General features: G+C 29.0%; 1 protein-coding gene and 1 long non-coding RNA gene across 11 annotated transcripts in view; one reads left to right on the top strand and one right to left on the bottom strand.

The window, feature by feature from the left end:
• Positions 1-20,671, top strand: part of LOC100877791 (uncharacterized) — a 412,529-nt gene that overhangs the window by 264,927 nt on the left and 126,931 nt on the right. For all 10 annotated transcript variants that reach the window (XR_013041016.1, XR_013041015.1, XM_076541317.1 and 7 more), the window contains one exon: positions 6,869-6,932. Coding sequence is in view for 8 of the 10 variants with exons in the window: in XM_076541317.1 (XP_076397432.1) it covers positions 6,869-6,932 (64 nt within the window). In the remaining 2 variants the exon portion in view is untranslated. The remainder of the gene's footprint in view (positions 1-6,868; positions 6,933-20,671) is intronic.
• LOC143266046 (uncharacterized) overlaps positions 1-20,671 on the bottom strand; it is a 159,620-nt gene that overhangs the window by 99,281 nt on the left and 39,668 nt on the right. The window lies entirely within an intron of this gene.

Genomic DNA, 20,671 nt, shown 5'->3' with positions numbered 1-20,671 from the left:
CTTTACCTCGCAGTCACCAACAGTGCTAAAAAATTAAATGAATATAGAAATTTATTAACAGTTTTTTGTTCCAAAATAAGTTAAAATATCGTAAATCGACAGATGTGTTCGAATGTCCTGTTCTAGACTGTCTATAAACCGGCATAACAATTACAGAATTGTTCACTATTAGTAGATGCACAGACCAGGTGCCTCACGCAAATTCGCATGTGTATCTAAAATTTAGAGTACGTACTCCAGACATGTAGATAGAACACGAATGAGATGTAGAAGAGATTTTAACCCTTTGCATTCGATTGTCCCTTCTGAGGGGACATTTTGAATGGCAAAACAAATTTCCGAGTACAAAAGGTTAATATCGTTCCAAACGATTAAACGTGTCTGAAATTATCGAAAACAATACAAAACACGATTATTGTTGATTACACGACTGACGTCAATAACGACCCCGTATTGTCGTCAATGAAGAGTTATAGTGGTTTTAACGTGGTTCCAGTCGATTCTGTCTGCCAAAAATTGTCGAAAATGAAAACATGATTTTCTATCAATTCGATGACGATCCATCGTCGATAGCGGCAGGTTCCTGTCGCTAGACTTTCGTTAAAATTTAAACAAGTTTAATGTGCCTCAAACTTAAGATGCCTCAAAACTTCATGTGAATGAACTCATGAACCAAATCTCAGCCTGTAATATAGTACAGACAAACAAACAGACAAACAAACAAATGCAGTTCGAATCGTCCTAGAAGCGTCATTACATTCAGCAATAATTAAAAATAAAACAATATTATTATGACATGAAAAATCTAATGTTTCTTTTTTAAATGCACCTTAACTGTCCAAGTGTTTTATCTTATCCCCAATTAGCTCGTATTCGAAACATTTTCGAGTAAGACTCTCGAACGTCCACAAATTCTGCCAACTTTTCGTACGTGGCTAGCGTAATGAGCAGGCTTCCTGTCGTTCCTTTGCAGATTCTTGGAATATTAGGTAGGCCTATCACGAACCGACTTAATCGTTACCTGGGAAGCGGATTCGAATCCAGGTCGTTCCATTTCGCGATTGCCAATGCACCAGTGAAAAGTCTGCCAACGAGTTCCAATTGTCGAACGCTGCCAACTCGGGAATCGCTTCTCGGCTAAAATTCACGCGACCCTTTCAAGTTGCTCTTTTTTTTCCGTCCACCTATTCGAATCTCGTCCTCGTTGACGCCAATAACTCGTATGCTCCAAAGCAGAAATAGACGTCAGGACAAACGATCGCAGTAGTGCGATACGTTATAACTGATACTAAACTCGGCGAAGCAAATTTTTTTCGAATACGGAGATCTGCGATTGTTGAAAAATTGGATGTTTTGAATCTAAAAGTTTTGGTATTTGGTATTTGATGATTTTATAGTTTGGTAATTTAAAAATGTTGAGGTTTGATACTTGGATAATTTGGAAATTTGGAGATTTGGAGATTTGAAAATTTAGAAACTTGAAGATTTGAGGACCTGGAGATTTGGAGATTTAGAGATTTAAACATTTGGAAATTTGGAGATTTGGAGATTTGAAGATTCGAAAATTTGGAAATTTCAGAATATTGAGATTTATATTTAATTTTTAAATTCTTAAACATTTATCAATTTAAAAATTTGGAAATTTAGAAAGTTAGGAATTTAGTTATTTGATAATTTGGTAATTAGATAATTTGATGATTTGGTAATTTGATAATTTGGTAATTTGATAATTTGGTAATTTGATAATTTGGTAATTTGATAATTTGATAATTTGGTAATTTGATAATTTGATAATTTGGTAATTTGATAATTTGATAATTTGGTAATTTGGTAATTTGATAATTTGATAATTTGGTAATTTGGTAATTTGGTAATTTGGTAATTTGGTAATTTGGTAATGTGGAAATTTGAGAATTTAGGAATTTAGTTAATTGAAAGTTTGGAGATTTGGAATTGGGAAGATCTAAAGATTTCAAAATTTCAAAATTTCGATTCCAAATATTTTAGTATTTGATAATTGTAGAATTTATCGTTTAATAGATTGAAGAGTTAGAAATTTGAAAAATGTAAAAGTACAAGCATTTGAAAACTTAATAACTTAGAAATTTTTTAATTTACAAATTTACAAGTTTTTGAATCGAAAAGATTAGGAATTAACTATGAAATTCTGCATGCAACAGAAAAATAAGTGGTGGTGGAAACGGTGGTGTATTGCGACGAATTCTATGATTAAAGTCACACTCCAGCGGGGTTTGATTTTTATTAAACTGAACAATAAGGTCGCAATAGCGAAGTTCTTCTACAAATCGCAAGACGAAGTCCAAAATCGTAACAAGTTGTCAATATGAATCGTAAAAACAAAGTCAACCGTACAAATTGTAAAGACGAAGTGCGGGCCTCGAGGCCCATGCTTATTTTATAGTGTTCATTTCCCTACGACTATTTGCTGATTACAATTATGCCAATTTTTCGAGAAATTGACGGTGCGCCCTTCGCCGATCGTTGTTTCGCCCTTGCGACGGTGATTATAACCGCGCCACGCTCATACATGCGACGCTTACAATAATTATTCAGAAATCAATTAACGGCATACGAAGAGGTATAAAATGTCTAAAATATTATAAAAGATTCTAAAAATAATGATATTTTAAATAAAAATGCTGATTGCCCCTCTTCATAGGAGGTGATTTTAAATTATATATCTAATAAACATTGCAACAAACAACAAATTCCAAAAACACGTATCCTCTATTTTTGTCCATAGTTTACGTACACGAAGTTGCAAAAAAATAGATCAACATTTAGTGCAAAAATTTAAACAAAAATTATAAATTTTCAAAATATTATTTAAGCAAATAAAGTTTATTGAAATTTTTTTACGCACAAAAATGTCCTATTTAAAGACAAACAATTTAAAAAAAAAAAAGAATCCAATTATCTTCTTTAATTCCGGAGATATTCCCAAAAATATTATTCCAACCCCCAACTTCGAGGGCTATTTTCACCCCTTCAATGTGAACGATGGCCGATAAAAAAAAATACGTGTCAAATATTTTCTTGAGAACTATCTTTCATACAAGTTTCATTAAAATCGGTGTGTCACGGTTCGATATGTTTCCTTGTCAGTGTTATGGTAAGCACCACTACTCCCGGGCGGATTCTATATCCCCGGTGCTAGGGTGATGTTAATCATGCCGAAATTATGGCGCTCAATGAATATGGCCACAGGTTACCCCGTGCACGTAAGGCTTCAAGGCATGGGATTCGCCATGCCTGCTGTTTTTGACCAGTTGCCCCCAAAAATCCCACTAATTTCGCCCAACCATCTGCGTGCTTTTTTGACTACTGTTTCATGCTCTGATTTTCCCTCGTTAATCTAATTCTATCCGTAATAGATAGGAACAAATCAACGCAACGTTTTCGTCTAAGAAATTTTTCCTCGCGTTAGTCCTGAGTCGTTGGAAATTCGTGTGCGATATCAAATAAGGAAATTCTGATCACTGGCAATGTTACGCTAGACTAAACTCTTGCTTCACGTTGGTGTCTGACTAGGCCAGAACAACCAGCTCCAAATGTAAGAAAATTCGAAAGCTAACGTTTCGTAAATAAGAAAGATGAACATAGATCATCGACGTTCTGTCCATAGTCCTTGAAGAGAACCGTTAAAGCAGTAAACAGTTCGCGGGCTATACTGGCGAAAAGGGTCCTAACGCTAGAAGTGTCCTTTCCGAAGCGTTCTTATAGCCATTTTGGCAAAAGCAAGTAAATTATATGTATAACAGTTTCTAGAGTACACACTATCTTTTTATTTTACGCCCACAAACAGTTTTTAGGTTTAATTCTAACATTTACGCTATAACTCGGTCATTTCTTACACAGAATAGAAAAACATTCAGCGTACACAACAACGTAATAAAATTTTATCAGAAATAGTGTTGACTCAATAAAACTGAAGAGCTTTAAAATTGCACATACATTTTCATTTACACCTCTTAAAAATGCACGAAATCCGAGGAAAACAGAAAAAAAATAAAGCGTTCGTTAAATGTTAAAATCGTTAAATTTGGAATATCGTACAATAATATTTTTGTTAAATATTAAATTAGAGAAATTTATAATTATACCTTTGTAAAGCTAATACATTTTACTATTACATTTTGGTTAGTTTAAATGTTGAAAATGAACAGAAATCTTATAATTAACAAAATTATATTCGTATGCAGTTGTTGATAAGAAAAATTTCCAATCAACTGCTCATAACTGTGTTTCATTGTTTGTTATAAAAATTGACAGTAAAGTAAAATCTCAAAAAAAAATATGAAACAGTGTAACCCGTACAACATTTTATGTCATCGGTTTGAAGTGGAATATCTTGTTGTTGCCCTCGTTTGTTTGGGTTACAATGTGTCACATTGCTCCAAACGATTGCTCCGGTGTATTGGAGAATACCTGCACAGTTTTTTGTTGATACGTTTTTTATCAGAGCCGAACAAAACACGAAGTTGATTCGGGAGATAGAAGTTTCGAGTTATTGTTCGAACAACAATAGCAATGTGAATTGGGTTTCGGATCGAATTTGATACTCAAAGCTGTGCATGTGGACATTGCACAATGAGACTTTCTAGTATTGTTTTTAGAATATAATAGATGTTTTCAGATAATGTTAAATTTCCCAAAATGTAATATTACAATTTTCAGGACGAGATATTAATTCTTTTTTAAACTGTTGGAAAGTTTGTTAGGTAATATCAGTTTTTTATTTAAAGTGGTTTGTAACGTTATTTTTAATGATGAATATTATTTTGAGAGCAAATTGACTCCTCTTTAAATTTTCAAATTACTCATTTTTTTGTTTCGCAAATTTTAAAATTCTTACACCTCTGTATTTCTAAATTCCATAACCGTCAAACTGACAAACTCCAACTTTTCAATTCCTAAATTTCTGAATTTCTAAGTTCATAAATTTCCAGATTCCCAAATCTAGAAATGTAGATTAAATTCCCTAATTAACAAATTACTAAAGTTCCAAATTATCAAGTTATCAAATTAACAAATTAACAAATTAACAAATTAACAAATTAACAAATTAACGAATTAACGAATTAACAAATTAACGAATTAACGAATTAACGAATTAACGAATTAACGAATTAACGAATTAACGAATTAACGAATTAACGAATTAACGAATTAACGAATTAACGAATTAACGAATTAACGAATTAACGAATTAACGAATTAACGAATTAACGAATTAACGAATTAACGAATTAACGAATTAACGAATTAACGAATTAACGAATTAACGAATTAACGAATTAACGAATTAACGAATTAACGAATTAACGAATTAACGAATTAACGAATTAACGAATTAACGAATTAACAAATTAACAAATTAACAAGTTAACAAATTATCAAGTTACTAAGTTATTAAGTTACTAAGTTACTAAATTACTAAATTACTAAATTACTAAATTACTAAATTACTAAATTACTAAATTACTAAATTACTAAATTACTAAATTACTAAATTATTAAATTACTAAATTACTAAATTACTAAATTACTAAGTTATTAAATTATCAAATAATCAAATTTTTGGTTTGTCAAATTTCTGATCTTTGCAAATAAAATATTCTGACATTTGCAAATAAAAAACTGCCGTATTTATAAACTTCAGAAATTTAAATATTTGAGAATATGTGTGAAGATTTAAAAAATTGATACTCTGAAAACTTGAAAATATAGATATTTGGAAACTTGTTTTTGGAATTTAAGTATTTAGTAATTTAGAAATGTAAGAACGCGCCATAAATTTAACAATATTCAGCGAATAAACGATGTCTTAGCAATATTTTGGACATGTCGTTAAATATCAACAAGATATCGATGATCAATAGTCACTTCTATAAAGCAGCTGGGTATTTCTTATTTCATTATCTTATTTCCGGTATTTTTCTTTTCACTGACGTAAAACATACTAGTTCAAACGTACGCCATAATTCATTTTCAATATATCCGTTAAAAGAAGTTTAAGCAAACATAATATTTTCCGAGTTTATGTTATAATAATAAAATATTAGCTTTCAGATTCTGTAACTCGGAAATTGTAACTCAGAATATGTAACTGCCATTCAGAATATGTTAATATTTTTTTTAAATTTTTGCAATGTTCTTTAAAAACTTCATTGTGAAGAAATTCTGAAGTCGGATTTGTTTTTATTTAACATTTTTATTAAATTCATAAAGTTTCACATTTAATTTTAATGTTTATAGCTTCCTTTGTCATTACCTTTAAAATATGGCGATTAGATACTTTGTATCGAAAATTTGAAAACATTACGATTATAAACTTTTTATCATCATTTTTAAAATATAATATTTTAAAATAATATTTTACGAAATTTAAGTATGTATAACTTGAACATTTTGAAATCCCTTTTATTTAACACTTCTATTTAGATTATGTAAATTTAGATTTAAAGAAAGTTCTTTTCAGTGAATAAATATACGTTCCTAAAAATAACATAATTTGACTAATTAAATGAATAATAAACACAAAATTCGAATAAGATTCCCCTTCTTCCAATAATTTATCATCCAGCGCAAATATAAGTATCAGAAAGTATATATAACAACAAATAATAAGAATTTACTTGAATAATAATCTAGAATGCGCAAACAAGAATAAATATTATTAACATCTTAACTCATTGTTGATAATGTTCGAATGATCATCGTTAAATTCGTGCAAATATTACAAATTACATTTATATCTTGCTCATAGTTATATCGCAAACCATTTACAAAAATAAGAAATTATAGAATAATGTGTTTGATCAATGATATTTTTTTATCGTTGCAGAGGAGGAGTGCAGAGATAACGGTGGACAGTGGGGAACAAAATGCTGTGTTTGTCCGTCTTTCCGGTGAGTGCTATTTATACTATATTCAAAATTTAAAATACAATTAACCAATTCGTTTTTTACATTTTAAATGTAGTTTATAAATATGATAGAAATCAGTCGATTAACCAAAGTTCTGGCACTGGATTTTGAAAAGCATATTTTACTTAACCCAACTTTTTAATCTAACCTTTAAGTTAAGGGTCAAGCACCAATTACTCCGAATACGATTTTTGAGAACTTTGGCGAAAAACTGATACGCTCTGGATGTCATAAGATCGTTTATCTTATGGCATATTCGTCAAGACAGACAAGGATAGTGGATATTTGGTTTCCAAAAATATGCAAAAGCAATATTTTGTCGTACCTTATTTTCAATGATATTCTTTAGACTGTACTTAAGAATTATATAGAGCCGGATTTTGCAGTTTCGCTTTAAAAATTTGTTAAAAAATGTTTCTGTATGTTTTCGTTCATTATGAAGTTTTAAAAAGTTTTTGAAGCAAAATTTTTCTATAAGGACCCTTAGTTTCCACCTCGTAAAAATTAAAGGACAAACTTGCAAAATTAACCTCGGTAGCAACCTAGAGTAGTTTTAAGAATAAGATGCAAAAGAAATAATGGCGACATATTACTTTTTCGCAAAATACCATTGGAGTTTTTAATTTGTGTTTTCCACATTTTTTAAAAATAGATATTTACTATTCTTGTCTCTCCTAACCAAAAACACATAAGATAGGTGAAGGCCGTCGAATTTCTGCAAGTCACTGCATGGTGTCATTAAACTCACACGTGTTTTTTTTGTTACTAGGTTCGAGCCTTAAGTATAGTCTAAAGAATATTTCCGAAGAAAAGGTATGACAGAATATTGCTTTCTGGCTTCAAATTACTAAACTTATGAAGTCACATTGAAACCAAACATCTACTATCCTTGTCTCTTATGATGAAAGTAACATAAGATAAACAAGGACCGCCAGCGCGTATCAATATTCCGCCTGAGGTCCCACAAGTCCCTAAAAAATCATACAGAGTATTTGGTAGCCAGATTTGACCCTTGAAACACCATGGATATTTTTGGAAAATCCAATATTGGATCATCGGCGGCGGATTACATTTGTAACAATCTCTATGAGATAAATACAGTGGAAATGAACAAATGCGCGTTTTGGTTGGACTTTGCGGTCATGTCCAACAAATTGTATTACTGTTTCATGTTTAGTGTAAGAACGCAATTATTACCTTTTACGTATAAGAGAATATCACGTTTGAATTTGCGTCGGTAAGATGCAATAAAAAGATGAAAAAAGTGAAAATTTCATGATAAAACACACCTTTCATTTCATCGATTTCAATGACCTTGAAATATGTTATGAAGGACGTCAGTGCGAACAACTTTTTCTTAATTACCACGGCTCGGCTTTAATTTTGGAAATATTGGCAAACATATTTTCAGTGTGGTAATTATGTACGAAATGGCACACACCTCACCGATTTCGATAACCTTAAAATATATTATCAATGTCAACTTCGCGTACATATTCACCTCTCAAGCTTATTTTCTAAAATATATGTAAAAAACTGAGTTAAAATGTGCAATTTATGATAGCATACACAGAACATATCATTACTATACAGTGTGAATTAAAAATTTTATATTTTATAGCAATAAAGTATGCTATTCTAAATATTGGAATAGGTTACTGCACGTTTTTAAAATAAAAACAGGAAAAGTGGTAACAAGGAAACAATCATATGATATAATGGGTCCCTAACTTCTGTCCTTTTATATGGATGCAACACTTCAAAAATGTAATTGCACTTTATTCTTTAATATAACTCAATTTTTGTATTAAACCAATCGACCCTTTTATTATCCTGTGTATAAATGTACTAACCTAATGTCATTACAAAGTCAGTACTTGACGAGATATTTGCCATTTTATGTTAGGAACGTACTTCATAACAATAAATGTTCGTAAGTTTCAACATAGCACTTTAAACATTTTTCAACATGTTTATTTACATTTTTCATTATATGTTTGACACTCCATCACATTGAATCACTGATTTTACGACTTCTTTGTTCGATTTAACACCTTGTCCTACAATATCGACTCACTCGTGACACATAAGTACGTTTTTGGCATAAAATGTCAAATGTCCCGAGAAGTATTTACATTTTGTTTATCTTGAGTTATTACATTTATTCGCAGAATAATAAAAAGAATCAACTGCTTAAAAAAATTGGACTATATGAAAGAATAGAATTGCACTTGGAAGGAACATTGATGCATTTGTCTAAAAAAATAAGTTTATAGAAAATTAGGATGTATCGTATCATGTGATTTATTCCTCTATCATTTTTTTCTGTTTTTATTGAAAAAAGAGCAAACACCCAGCTTCCAAAACGACCTTCATATCCATACTGTTGGTTAATTTTTCTTAATTTCCTTAATCCTCCAGAACATTATAAATATTTTAATATTTATATGTACTAAAATTAGATTTCAGAAAATCACCCGTCCTCATTTGACCATGTCATCTATAATGTAGTACATAAACATATACCAATAAAAAATATTTCCTTGAAATGTAGCGCACATGAGTATACTTTAACAGAAATAATCTTAAAAACAATAAATCGATATTATATTGAAAATGGTGCAAGTTTATTTTTTAAGAAAATTTAATTTCCTTTAAATTTTAAGTTACACCGAACACAAAAACCTAAAAAATACAGGAAATTAAATGTAAAATAAAATGAATTTGCATCACTTTTATTACTAATAGCACACAGTAATAGAATGCGGCAATCGAAATGTAAATTTAATTGAAGCGTTTGCTAACAATACATTTCCAGGATAAAATCGGTGAGATTCGTTCTTTTCTGTATAATTGCCAACATTTTACAATTTATTTTAATAAATTGTTAAAAATTCATTAAAGTAAATATTAAAATATTTATCAATATTTTTAAATAAATACCAATTTTATTTCATTTATTATATAACTATATTAGAAACTAAAGAACCGAAGATAAAAACAGTTTATTTCGTAAAAATATTCCACTGTTTCTCACGCAAAATAAATAAAAATATGTTAATATATATCAACGTACTTCCTCCGCAAAGGAAAACAACTTTAATGGTCTACAAGCGGGTTGTATCGTTATTGGAGCAATATAAAACAACAAATGTAAATCGAACCTTTTGCTTCAATAAAACTCAAGCAAGTTTTTATCTTCTGTTATACACTTGGGAATTTGAATAAAGGTACAAAATATGATTACACAGTTTCGTCTTTTATCTTTACAAGAAACTTGATTGCCATTATTTTAATATAAACGATTCGGGAACATATCCATCAGAAGTATTAAATAAAGCAATCTCTGATTTTAATGCAATAAACCTGCGATTGAACTTTTATCATCTCAATGTAAAATCAAAAGATTTTTTTCAGCAAAGTTTAAAAAAGCGATTTTATATGATGAATTAAATGTGACTTAAATAAATGAAATTTTATATTTTAATTATATATCGTATGTGAGATACATATAAGTGAGGAATGTCGGAAACTTGAAAATTCGAAAAATTAAAAAAATGTTAATCGTGAGAACTAATAATGAATTATTACTAATTTTTCATTACTGTTGAATTTTCATATCAATGAAATTAGCAAAAATAAATGTATTGAGAAGTCGGTAATCAAGTTCGTGCATTTATCGATTACTTGTAAGATACCGCTCGATTTTGATTGGATCTTCGTATGTTAATAAAATAAAATTTACATATTTCTTCGCTGTTGTTTCTCTGCTATTATAATTTTTCACACGTATAAAATATAGTGGGTTATTTAGAATTGCATTTTCAGTATTCATAAATCAAGTATAATTAACAAATTTTGAAGAAGTCCTTCCAAGTCTTTTTTCTTAAATAATAAATTCATTTAGTCTTTTAAAAGTTATTGTGTTATTTTAAATATAACAACCTCCCATATTCCATCAATTACTAGTTAGTTAATTACTAATGCAATGAAATATGTGTTCAAAACTGACTTGACTTTATTTAAAAGTTGTTTTTTTATTAAAGCCGCTCACACACCTTTTGCTATAATTTACATTAATCTTCAAAATAAACTATGTGAACTTATGAATATAACAAACATTGAATAATTACAATTCGTGTGTATTTAATAGCTAACATCATTATAGTCTTCTTTAATTGTTAGCTAATATTCTTCCTAAGAAATGGTTTCTTTTTTAAATCATTCTTACAATTTTTAATAAACATCTCCATTAATTTTTAAATATTTATGCAATAATTTTCATTACATATCTTATTTAGCTTTCAAATTTTATTGAACAATTTATGTTAAATATCCCAATTCAATATTTATTCAATAATTTTCATTAAACGTCTCATTTAAATTTCAAATATGTATTAATAATATTTATTAATAATTTTCATTAAACATCCTACTTAGCTTTTAAATTTTATTGAAAAATTTATGTTAACCATCCTAATTTAACATTCATTAAATAATTTTCATTGAACGTCCCACTTCAATTTTAAATATTTATTAATAATTTTTATTAATAATTTTCATTAAACGTCTCATTAAAATTTTGAAGCTTTATTAAATAATTATGACAGATTATCCTGCTTAAATTTCAAATTCTTATTAAATAATTTTTATTAAGCGTCGCATTTAAATTTTAAAGGAATTATCAGTTGTAAGCAATAAATATTTTACAATTGCTTTTCATTCGTCTAGTAGTAAAAGTATTCATAAGAAAGATATAATATTAAATCAACCAAAAGTCCGACAAAATACAAATTATTTAGAAACACCGATTCTTAAATAATTCATACAATTATGCAACAAACGGAAATTGCTATATGAAATGAATAATCGATAAACAAAGTATAGATCGAATGTTATCCGAGTCATCAAATGAAATTAGGAAAAGTTCGCAACGTAGAAAGCGGAACATTGATGACAGGAAATGGTACGTTTCCCACAACCTTGATGATAAACGATAATGGCCTCATGTCATATTTGTCTTGACTAACGAAATCTTCCTGTTCGATTGACTGTTTGTTGAATATACATACACTAATATTCGTTTACACACATGCGATTGTAACGAATAAATGGATCATACAAACATAAAACGCTTATACAAGAAACACATAAGTATTTATATACAGAAAGTATTATACAATAAATACGACCACAATAAAAATGTATTTTTAGATCCCCATTTTCTTAAAAGTCTATATTCCGCAATTTTTATATTTCTCAGACCTATATATGTCCAAGATGCTATATTCCACAATTTTTACCTCTCATATGTCTATATTCTCTAATTTGAACATTTCTCAGATGTCTACATTTTCAAATTTCAATATTTCATAGTTTTTACCCTTCCAATTTCAATATTCCCTACTTCTCACATTTCTTAGGCCTCTGCATTTCCAAATTTTAATATTTTACAATTTTTACCTTTCAAATGTCTGTATTTCCTAATTTGAACATTTCTCAGATGTCTACATTTCCAAATTTCAATATTTCATAGTTTTTACTCTTCCAATTTCAATATTCCCTAATTTTCACATTTCTTAGGCCTGTGCATTTCCAAATTTTAATATTTTACAATTTTTACCTTTCAAATGTCTGTATTTCCTAATTTTTACATTTCTCAGATCTCTGCATTTCCAAATTTCAATATTTCATAGTTTTTACCCTTCCAATTTCAATATTCCCTAATTTTCACATTTCTTAGGCCTCTGCATTTCCAAATTTTAATATTTTACAATTTTTACCTTTCAAATATCTGTATTTCCTAATTTGAACATTTCTTAGATCTCTACATTTCCAAATTCCAATATTTCATAGTTTTTACTCCTCCAATTTGAGTATTTATCAATATTTCCAATTTTCTGTATTTCGTAATATCTGTCTTCCAATTTCTATATTCTCCAATTTTCTCATTTTTCAAATCACAATATTTCTAAATCTCTGTTAGCAAATATCTATATCCTTAAATTTCAATATCTTTATTGTAGTAAATACAATCAAACCTTCATTACTTCATGTCAAAATATTTGTTTTTTAATTAGTTTTAGCAGAGAAAATTAAAGAAAATAAAATGAAGGAAGATTGATAGAAATTATGGTCTGCGGTTTATTAAATCTAATGCTCTTCCATTAGACAACAATGCATTTTTGTAAAGTATTAATATTAATTTTTCCTTTGATTTAGAAAATTTCCAGCTGCAGCTATGCAGTGTTACTTTTAGTATCCCTTATAAACGTACGAAGTTTGAATATCTTTGTTGCTAGTATTATAAAGTTTCCTTGTAAAAAATTTTAAAGGAAACAGCAAAAAACATTAAAGAATGTTATAATAGTACTTACTCTTTTATTTTCTAGAAAATAATGAAAAATCACTCACATTCTAGTAGGATAATACTCCAGTTTATCGCAGTACAAGCACGCAAGTTATTTCACACCTGAGACTTTGCTGTGTATAAAATTCTATACCTAAGAACTTAAAGAATAATATTTCGTTATTTTTTATTCTGAAACTTCTAAGTCAAAAATTTCCTAATTTATAAATTTTAAAAAATTTCTAGATATTTAAATTTTCAAATTAAAAAATTTCCAAATTCTTAAATTTATAAGTTTGTGAATTTCTAGATTTCTATGTTTTTATAATAAAAAGTTTACAAATTCTTCTTTAAAGAAGAAAAAAAATTTACAAAAACTTCCAGATTTTTAAATTTATAAGTTTAAAAATTTTTACATTACTAAATTATTAAAATAATAATTTACATTATTATATTATTATAAATAATATAAATTTATGTTATAAGTTTATATTATTATCATAATTCAAATTTTATAGTACAATTTATATTATTATTTTAATAATTTTTTAATAATTTATATTATTATTCTACTAATAATAACATTTTTTAAAACGTAGTCATCGGAAATTGTGAAATTGGCCCTCGTTTTTTTAAGGGAATTATCTTTTTCTTACGTACCAATTTTTCAAAACATTTTTCGTACTTAAGTGGAAGCACAAAACTGAGTAATTCAGCAATTCCAAAGATGTTTCAAATTTTTTAAGTAACATATCCCGGTGATGAATTTAAAACATCTTGCAAGATATTGATTATTTAACCATAATTAGCATTATATTGTTCAATGCGAATTAAAATATAATTTTCTAGGGAAGTTGAAATTGTATACACTCTGTATAATATTCTGTATAATATCTTTCACTATTTTAAAAAGAATATAACGTTGAACTTTTTTTTCCTATTATCCACTATTTGAAGATTTAGATTTTCTAAATAAAAATGATGTAATCATTAATTGTGTATCAAAATTGCACAATATTTTTTCGTTGTATTGCTCTTCTTACGTATATTCTCACGTTTCTTGCATTGATACTGCAAAAGGAAAAAGCAATACAGTAAAGACTGGATAACTGCGACGAACGATGGACTGGATAACTGCAACGTTACTATCCCCACCACTTAGGGGGATCCCCCTTGAATTTTGACACTCGACGAGCGAGCAGCGTATGTAATGTAATCCGAACCGGCGTATCGATGTGACAACACTAATGCAACAGTAAAACTTTTTTATTTTTTGGTTTTACTAAATATTACTTTTACCAATGTAATTGTGAAATTCTCCTGATCAAAATAAGACCAAACACGGCATAATTTGAACAACATTTGTTTATGTAGTAATATTGTTTGTTTTTTCGAGTGTATGGAGGCGCGATTTTGTATGGAACCAAAAGACTATTACTTGTCAGACTTCTCTAAAAATTTAATTTTAAACAGCCTCACTCGTTCGCTCTCTGTCCTTTCCTACGTTTAGCAGTCGACGCGAGCCAAATGTAAACAAGGAATCGACACCTCGACTCGATAACTGCAACGCTTGTTCCCGATTTTGTTGCAGTTATCGAGTCGAGGTGTCGATTCCTTGTTTACATTTGGCTCGCGTCGACTGCTAAACGTAGGAAAGGACAGAGAGCGAACGAGAGAGACTATTTAAAAGTTGAGAATCGACACCTCGACTCGATAACTGCAACAAAATCGGGAACAAGCGTTGCAGTTATCGAGTCGAGGTGTCGATTCTTTGTTTACATTTGGCTCGCGTTGACCGCTAAACGTAGGAAAGGACAGAGAGCGAACGAGAGAGACTATTTAAAAGTTGAGAATCGACACCTCGACTCGATAACTGCAACAAAATCGGGAACAAGTGTTGCAGTTATCGAGTCGAGGTGTCGATTCCTTGTTTACATTTGGCTCGCGTCGACCGCTAAATGTAGGAAAGGACAAAGAGCGAACGTGAGGGGCTATTAAAAATTAAATTTTTAGTAAAGTCGAATGAGTAATGGTCTTTTGGTTCCATATAAAATCGCACCTCAATACACTAGAAAAAACAAACAATATTACTACATAAACAAATGTTGTTCAAATTATGCCGTGTTTGGTCTTATTTTGATCAGGAGAATCTCACAATTACATTGGTAAAAGTAATATTTAGCAAAACCAAAAACTAAAAAAGTTTTACTGTTGCATTAGTGTTGTCACACCGATACGTCTCTGCCGATTGTTTTCTTTCCTCGGACCTCTCTCTCTTCCAGTCTCTGTCCTTTTCTACGTTCGGCGCTCGGCTCGAGCTAAATGTAAACAAAAAATCGACACCTCGACTCGATAACTGCAACGCTTGGGTCCCGATTTTGTTGCAGTTATCCAGTCTTTACTGTAGTATTATTCACAACAACAAGCCAGCTAAAAATGAAATGGATTTATATTTTTGACCAGCATAATGTATTTTCTGATATGTCAAGTTAGAAATAGAAATATCGTGATGTTTACATGTTTATGTATTCATGTTCACGTCTGCGATCAATATTATTGATCGCCAGCCAACTGTTTTTCATTGGCAGCTGACCAATTGAAAGGAACTTGAATTAGAGCATCCCAGATTGGATTTAGTTGGTAGTCTATGTATACCTTTATTAATCCATTGACTTATGATTTTCCCAGTAATATCGTATTTGTTAAAAATATCTATTCATCGTAGCGTATTCGTCGTAGTACATTCATTCATTCATGTTAAGATAAATAAATTGAAATATTATATGCTCTTCAAAATTGAAATTCATCATTTAATTGATATATTTGAATCTCTTTCGCTGATTTGAATTATCCTTTATTTCTTCTTTTGAATTTTGATTTTATTTCGTCTTTCCAAAGTTACTTTACTTTCTATTTTATTGAAATATAACCAAAATCTTGTTAGCAATAAATTAATAAGGTGCATCTACATTTTGTGGGATTGTAATGAAGAGTCAGAATATTATAAACATGTAATTATATATAAAGAACGTATGTGTATACATGTGCAAAATATAGGTATCTTTATGAAATATAATATAATAAATAATATTTTATACAATAGTTCTATGTAATTACATCTTATGCATCTATTACAATAGAAATGCATTTTTGTAGTTCTTTTGCAATTTTTGTGTCTAATTTCTATGTACTCCAATTTGTATATTTCTCAAGCCACTATATTTTCGAATTTTTACATTTTACCATTTTTGTACCTGTAATTTTTATGTTCTCCAATTTTTACATATTTATCAGGTCTTTATGTTTGCACTATTTGTATTCCCAAATTTCTATATCGCTAAATTTCAACATTTTCAGAATTCTACATATATCTAAACACATTCAGCAATTTCTCGAAAAGTCTAAAAAAAATTCTATAATATCTGCTATGCGTATCTTAATTTCGTTTTTTCCCTTTTGCTACCCCCACGAATGAAATACGGGAGTTGAAACTAGGTATGAGATGTTTTTTTTGAATGTGCTACCGACTGACGTATTGGGTTTCTCATTTGACTCAAGAGCACTTTTAACTACCTTATCCGGCTGTACCCTTTTCAGTTTTTTGTTAATACATCTGTCTGTAAATTTTGGTGAATACTTAGAATAAGGGAGTCACCTCCGATCTCGATCACCTTGAAATGTTTTGTCAAGATGCGTTTTTTAAAATAATGGTAATTATGTATCCCTTGAATAAAAGTCTAGATGAATAAATGACTAATATGCGCTGAATTTAGCATTTGACTATATTAAGCTCATATCTACATATATTATCCGTTCATTAGTCAGCACATGTCTTTTCGAAGTACTTAAAAATGTCCGTCCCAAAGGGGTTTGGAGTTATTGTCATCGTGGGGTCGGGGGGTTTGGGAAGCTGAAGCCTCTCAAAATAATACAGGAGACTCTAGTTGCAATTTATTCACTCTTGGAAATATTGACAGTAATGCGCATTATCTTTTCAAATATCTGGAAGACTAAAACACTCTGACCATTATATGATCTATACATACAGAACAAATACTTAGACATATTAAAGCAAAATTTATTAAAAAGTGCAACGAATACGGGTATGCGCGACAGTTTTAAGTTTTACCAGGATAACGATCCGATACACAAATCGAGAATAGTTCAGGAATATTTATTATATGCTTGTCCAAAGGTGCTTCATCCTCCACCACAATCACCGGATTTAAATTCAATTGAAAATCTATGGGACTTATTGGATCGTAATGTCAAAACCACCCCTATAAAAACAAAAGACGAATTAAAAATACGGCTGACGGAAGAGTGGAAACGCATTACTCAAAATTATTTAAATAAAATAATTTCAAACATGCCAACACGTCTGCAACACGTCATCAGACAAAAGGGATGTCCCACAAAATATTAAATTAATATTAAAATTATAATTTTGTTGTTGCATACACTACAAATAAGAAATAACTTTATGTAATATTAAGTGTCCGAATATTTTTTCGACACCAATATCGGGTCTAATTTCGTTTATGATTTATTATGTGGAAAGCAATAAAAAATAAAGTATTTAATTTTACAAATTTATAAACTAGAATATACGCTTTAACTCATTACGGATCACGATAATCACATTGCAAGTAAGTACAGGAAGCTTTAATTTCGCAAATACCTTAGTGTCCGAATATTAAATCGAGTAACTGTATGTATAGAATATCTATTCATATGTATAGAGCCATGTTATTCAAAATAATGACCTTGGAAACATACTTTAAGGTGATCGAAATCAGAGTTGGCTTCCTTATTCTAAATATTTACCTATGTTTGAATAACAACTGAAGTAAAAAAACAGTGAAGTCTCCAGCTGTATGACAGCGGTGGGTCAATGACCGTAGGCTTATGACAAGTTAGTTGCTTGATGAGTGTAGTGGCGGTAAAACTGTAATCGGATTAATCCATAAATGACTGTAGTTGGCAATTAGATGAGTAGAAATAATATCATAAACTCAAGTCGTTAATAAATTTTTTGGAAACGTTTTTGGAATACTCGCGCATAATTCTCATTCGTTATATCCCTCTGCAATCTCTTCTGTAGAACTATTACTGTTAATCTCCTCTTTTCTCTTTTATCTAATTTATCAACATTAGTTTATTATTGTTTGTTTTATTTTCTATCCAGCAGTATTTTCACTAATTTTTTTATTTGTTTCTTTAAAACTCTTTATATTCTTTTTACTTTTGTGTTGGAATGTACCAATCTAAATTTAAATATTGGCGCCAGTCAAACAACCCTAATGTGTGAGTGGGTCTGAATTTGTAAAGTTTTCATCCCTGTGATGTAGCGGTAAAAACATTTCAATTAAGACATACTATATACAATTTAATATTTACATTTATAGTATTATAAACTGTATTAGTTAAAATACATTATTTGATATAAAAATACAACATGTGTTACTTTAATTAAGAGAGCTTTGCCAACATTTTCCTTATACTTTTTAACAATCAATCAGTTGGAAACCCAAACCTCAAACAACGCTTCCTAAGCAAGAAATATAATTTTTAAAATCGTTTGAAATATTCTTTTAATAATTTTCATTGTAATACACTTCGAATTGTTCAATTTCAATAACAAACCGATTTTTCTTTCGTGAAAGTTGAAAGAGTTAAACGAGTAAACGAATCCTATGGAAAGTTAAATGAATGCCATGAATATTGTTTAATTACTAAACCACATAAACATTTTCAGATTTTAATTCATTTAAAACTCTCCCCACAATAAATGCAGATTTTTATTATTTTATTTGAAACTAGAAATTTCGCACTTTCGGATTAACTTATTTAATTATAACTTTACCTTGTCTAAATAGTGGAGTAAAAGAAATTGCAATTTTCTTGGCTGCTTCCTTAATCATTTGACCACTGGGACATTTACTTTGTCTTATCGTATTTCGAAGATTAATTGTACTCCATCACTCTCTTTCAAGAAAGTCTTAAATCCGATTCCGTAATCAATTACTGTGAATTCAGCTGTTTTTATTTAGGTAATACAAAAATCTGGATTTACAGTTCGTCTTTAATTTCTGAAAGTATATGGAATTTAGAAAGTTTAACTTGTTTATTATGATCTTTCCTTTATTCTTGTGAATATAATATTGATGATTTTAACAAAACTCAAATGAAAATTCTTATAGTTGATTTTAAAAATATGTAGATAGAAAGTATCATTTGTGAACTCTTGTTGATATCCTACAAGATTTCATGAATACGAAAAAAGTTCAAATTCGTTTTTAAACATTTTTAATTTCGATTGATTTCTTGTCAATTTATAATAAATCTTGAAATTGTAGAAATATTTTAAAGTTTAGTTCACGTTATTGATTTCAACTGTATATTAATGTAAAATAAGAATGCATTTATTTGAAATTATTAAAAACGTGTGTATTACATACATTTACAACAAAAGACTATTCAGTAACATTTGCATAATTTTTCTTCGATATTAACAAATTTTTTTAAACATAAAATTATGAACAGAAAGTGAAAGAAAAAAATCATCCACAATTTTTAAAGCTATTTCAAAATTTGAATCATTTTAGTCTAGTTTAAATTTTAACTTTAATTAATCTTTAATTAGTTATTCAAGAAATTACGTTTTAAGAAGTCAAATAAAAACAAGTACAAATTTTTTTCTTGGATTCTAAAAAATGTTTATTTAAAACTAAAATATCATTTGAAAATTTTTTTAAGCCTTCGTTGCATTTTGTTGCAAGTATACTATATGATATCATAAACTATGGCGTTTTTGGCTTTTTTAAACATGAATAAATAGAAAGTTTTAAAATTAACAAAATTGCTCTAAACAATGTTTAGTTTTTATAATTACAACTTGTGTTGCATCTTCTCAAAGCATTTAGAACTTGTAACAATATATCATATTATGTTAAATATATATTTCCAATACAAAATTTCAATAAATATTTTCTGTGTCTATATTTCCGTTTCAATAATTAGTTCAGTAAATAATATCCATTAAAATTTTCAATCAAAAATATTCACTTGCTTTTATTTTCTTATTATAATTTATGAAAGTTCAAAAATGTATCTTTTCTTTCAAATTAAAAAAAATCATGTAACAATAATGTAATTTATTTCTCACCACCTATTTATACAATTCACTAAATTTCTGTCAACGCAAAATAAAATAACTTCCGATAACTTAGATGAAGATAATTCTTACACAAAATTGTAAAAAAAGTTAAAACCGCGATTGAAAGCTATTTATTTATGCACGCCTGTTAACTGTAAATTTAAGGAAGTAAACCAACGAAACTTCCGGTTCAGATCGATGGTTCAGGAAGCA

The sequence above is a fragment of the Megachile rotundata genome, chromosome 2, assembly GCF_050947335.1.
Source record: "Megachile rotundata isolate GNS110a chromosome 2, iyMegRotu1, whole genome shotgun sequence".
Classification (NCBI taxonomy): domain Eukaryota; kingdom Metazoa; phylum Arthropoda; class Insecta; order Hymenoptera; family Megachilidae; genus Megachile; species Megachile rotundata.
The sequence above is the reverse complement of the archived record's forward strand: the minus strand, read 5'-3'. Positions and strand labels throughout refer to the sequence as shown.